Source organism: Octopus bimaculoides, chromosome 19 (genome assembly GCF_001194135.2).
Source record: "Octopus bimaculoides isolate UCB-OBI-ISO-001 chromosome 19, ASM119413v2, whole genome shotgun sequence".
In the NCBI taxonomy this organism is placed as follows: Eukaryota; Metazoa; Mollusca; class Cephalopoda; order Octopoda; family Octopodidae; genus Octopus; species Octopus bimaculoides.
Genome location: NC_068999.1, coordinates 48269219 through 48273036, shown reverse-complemented (window position 1 = coordinate 48273036; position 3818 = coordinate 48269219). Strand labels below are relative to the sequence as shown.

The 3818-nt window shown below is 37.4% G+C and overlaps 1 protein-coding gene across 1 annotated transcript in view; it reads left to right on the top strand.

The window, feature by feature from the left end:
- LOC106877105 (uncharacterized) overlaps positions 1–3818 on the top strand; it is a 16627-nt gene that overhangs the window by 9435 nt on the left and 3374 nt on the right. Inside the window, exons 2-3 of the mRNA XM_014925899.2 lie at positions 727–795; positions 2759–2843. Of these exons, the coding sequence (XP_014781385.1) occupies positions 738–795; positions 2759–2843 (143 nt within the window). The 5' untranslated portion in view covers positions 727–737. The remainder of the gene's footprint in view (positions 1–726; positions 796–2758; positions 2844–3818) is intronic.

Sequence of the window (3818 nt, the reverse complement as noted above, 5' to 3'; positions counted from 1 at the left end):
GCAGAGAATCGTCAATTAATAATAGAATTAATAATTAACAATTCTGCCAAGTAGTTCAGTATGAAAAAAACCTTTATCGGTAAGACTATTTATCATTATAAATATACAGGGATTAGCAATTGAGTTGCTTCTCCAACATACTGAAAATTTAGAAATAGCAGTCAAAGAACTACTGATTCCAAACTACAAATTTATATATATATATATATATATATATGAAAGAAATTTGTGTAATCTAAGAATTAAGGAAGCTATCCTCATAGACAGACTAGCTTTATTTAGTACAATAGGATTAATTGTGGAATAGTAGCTATCTATGTCTAATTGTATAAATTTGGAATTTTTAGTTTTCTCTGCTTTCATAAACCATCCTCTAACAACTTGAGTGCCAGAACACAATGAAAGTCCAATCTTAGTTTTTAGTTTGAGCATATTCTCTCTATGATGTTTTTATACTTCCAGTGTCTGATTTAGATGGGCATATTAATTTCATTTTAAGGTCAGTCGGAATTATTTTTGTGGTCCTTTAGGTTTACCATAGGTGTTTTTGGAGGTACATGGTTCAGTTCTAACATCTATCTCTAGATTTTTTACTATTTCTAATCCTTGTTTGTTTATGTTATATCTGATAACAATTTTATCTTATAAATGCTTTTATATCTAATAGAAACTGATGTTGACTTGATATTTAATAGTTGTCAGTTACAATGCATTTTTTCTCTTCAGGTACTTTAAAAATGTTTTACTTGTTACTTCTTCAGTACTTGGTACTGTTAGCAGGGACTGATGCTACTGGTATGTACTATTTTTGTTTTCTTTAATTTAATTCTAAAGATGTTCTTGAATTTACTCTAACATCTCTCATATCTAATGCTATTTTCAAATTCTAATTGCTTCATTTCAAGCTTATGATCTTAAAATTAGTCATGATTCAATGGAGTCTTTTTTTTGTGTATGCATGGGGAAGGGGTAAACAAAGAAACATACTACTACTGCTGCTGCTGCTGCTACTACATATCTTTGCAGGACATAGTTTTGCTCTGCCGACCTCTGGGTTATGGGCCCTGCGTGTTTCCACTGTGCCACCCTGCTCAAATATTAAGCAAATATATAATGACATTTCTTTTATCATCTTTTCTGAGTTACATTACTTCTATACATCATCAACTCCTACGTGTAGTAGTAGTAGTGGTAGTAGTAGTGGTAGTAGTAGAAGCAGCAGTAGTAGTAGCAGGGCTACTGTAGTCATTGGTATTACTAGTTCCTCTTTTTGCTGTGTTTTCTGTTCACTGTTTTGGATTTCTCTTATTCTTGATCTATCTCTGCCTCTCTTTCCCTTCTCTTTAAATATTCACTCTCTCTTCTTTTGTCCATCTTGCGTGCACACACACACACACTTTCTCTCTCTCTCTCTCTCTCTCTCCCACCTCTTCTTTTCTGCTCTTCTTTCCCTGCCCTTTCTTCTTCAGTGATAACAGTATGCTGATAACAATTTCCTTAGTGAATACAATCATTTTTTTTTTTCAAATGGTTTGTTCAAAGGTCACAGTACAACATCCATGACCTTTGAAGGATCTCTGAGATTGATAGTGGAGGTGTTTTTTTTTTTTCTACACTAGGCACAAAACCCCAAATTTTTGGGGTGAGGGGGGACCAGTCGATTAGATCAACCTCAGTGCGTAACTGGTACTTAATTTGTTGACCCTGAAAGGATGAAAGGCAAAGTCAACCTCAGCAGAATTTGAACTCAGAATGTAAAGACAGATGAAATACCGTTAAGCATTTCGCCCGGCGTGCTAACGTTTCTTTTTCCTTTACTGCCCACAAGGGGCTACACACAGAGGGGACAAACAAGAACAGACAAACGGATTGAGTCGATTACATTGACCTCAGTGCGTAACTGGTACTTAATTTATCGACCCCGAAAGGATGAAAGGCAAAGTCGACCTCGGTGGAATTTGAACTCAGAACATAACGGCAGACGAAATACTGCTAAGCATTTCGCTCGGCGTGTTAACGTTTCTGCCAGCTCGCCGCCTTCTCAAGCAAGATATATTGCCAAAGGTCTTAGTCACTTGTCACTACTTCAGTGAGGCCCAAAGTAAGAAGAGCGCTTTTTATGTGCTGCCAGAATGGGTAACAGATATGCAACACTGGCATCGGCCACAACTATGATTCATGTATATATTTTGGTGAATATAAGCTTCTTTGTATATGCGTATATTTTTGTGTGCATGCATTTGCTTTTCTGTATGTGTTTATGCCTATCATGGAGACTGCATTTATATGTTTGTGTGGTGTGTGTATGTATATATCTGTATGCTTATGAGTGCAGGTGTGTGCATTTGTGCATAACACCATAAACAATGTATTTTACTTGTTTCAGTCGTTAGACTTCAGCCATGCTGGGGCATGAATGAATTGACCCCACTACTTAGCTTTCATAGTCTGGTGCTTATTCTATCAGTCTCTTTTGCCAAACTGCGAAGTTAAAGGGCTGCAAATACACCAACGTCAGTTGTCAAGCAATGGTGGTGGACAAACACACACACACACACACGCACATGAAGGGATTCTTTAAATTTTTGTCTACCAAATCCACTCTCAAGTATTTGGTTGGCCCAAAACTATAGTAGAAAACACTTGCCCAAGGTGCCACACAGTGAGACTGAACCCAGAACCATGTGGTTAGGAAGCGAGTTTCTTACCACACAGCCATGCCTGTGCTTATGTGTATTTTCATTTTTTTTTGTTGCAGAATCTCCATATGAAATATTCAGGAATGATGTAGAAAGCATTGTTGTCACCATGAAGTCTCCCCAAGAATACTGGAAAGTGACATGGTAATTACAGACAAAAAAAAAAGAGTCCAATTTTTATTGTCATTGTTGTTGTTGATGTTATTGTTGTTTAGCTCTTTTGTTACCATATTCCTGTTGAAATACACTGCTTCTGTTACAGATAATTTTGGAAATAATGTAGAACTTAGACATTTTTGTCATCATTAAGCTGGTGTTTGAGACACAAATTAACATGAAATTTTAATGGAAGGGTTTAATTTAGATCTCATTAAAATAGGGAGCTTGTATCTTTGAACCAGAATGGTCTTTGGCAGGCTGGCATCAAAAGAGTTAATCTCTGGTTAATTCTGATCAAGCAAAATTATTGAAAATCTTCCAGCTGCAATCATTTTGTTTATTTTTCAGGCATAATGTATCAAGAATATACTTATCCAATGTTTATCTGCTGTCTTTTCTTTATAAAATGTTTAATAGATCGATAATCAAAGTAGTACCAGACATAACCAACTATTTCTCTTATTCAGACATTGTACAGGGTGGCACACAAAAAAGTAGCCCCATTCTGTAGCATAGTATAAACACAGCAATATATTCACACATGAAAAAGAACCTAGCCTTTTATTTGCAAGTGCCAATTGTGTTATTTCGACTGCTTGTAACAGCTGAACAAGGATGGCCCACTACTCAGCTGTTTGCTAGGTTATCCTCAGCACATTAGTTGATTGTAAGATTGCATTGAGTGAACATCTCTAGCATTTTCTGTAAGATTGTGCCCAGCGTAGCCTTCCTTGCACTTGTAAAGACATTCGAGCGAGATTGTTGCCAGTGCCGCTGGACTGGCTCCTGTGCAGGTGGCACGTAAAATACACCATTTTGAGCGTGGCCATTGCCAGTACCCTCTGACTGGCCTTCGGGCACCCACTCGGAGTGGTTGGCGTTAGGAAGGGCATCCAGCTGTAGAAACTCTGCCAAATCAGATTGGAGCCTCGTGTAGCCATCTGGTTCACCAGTCCTCGG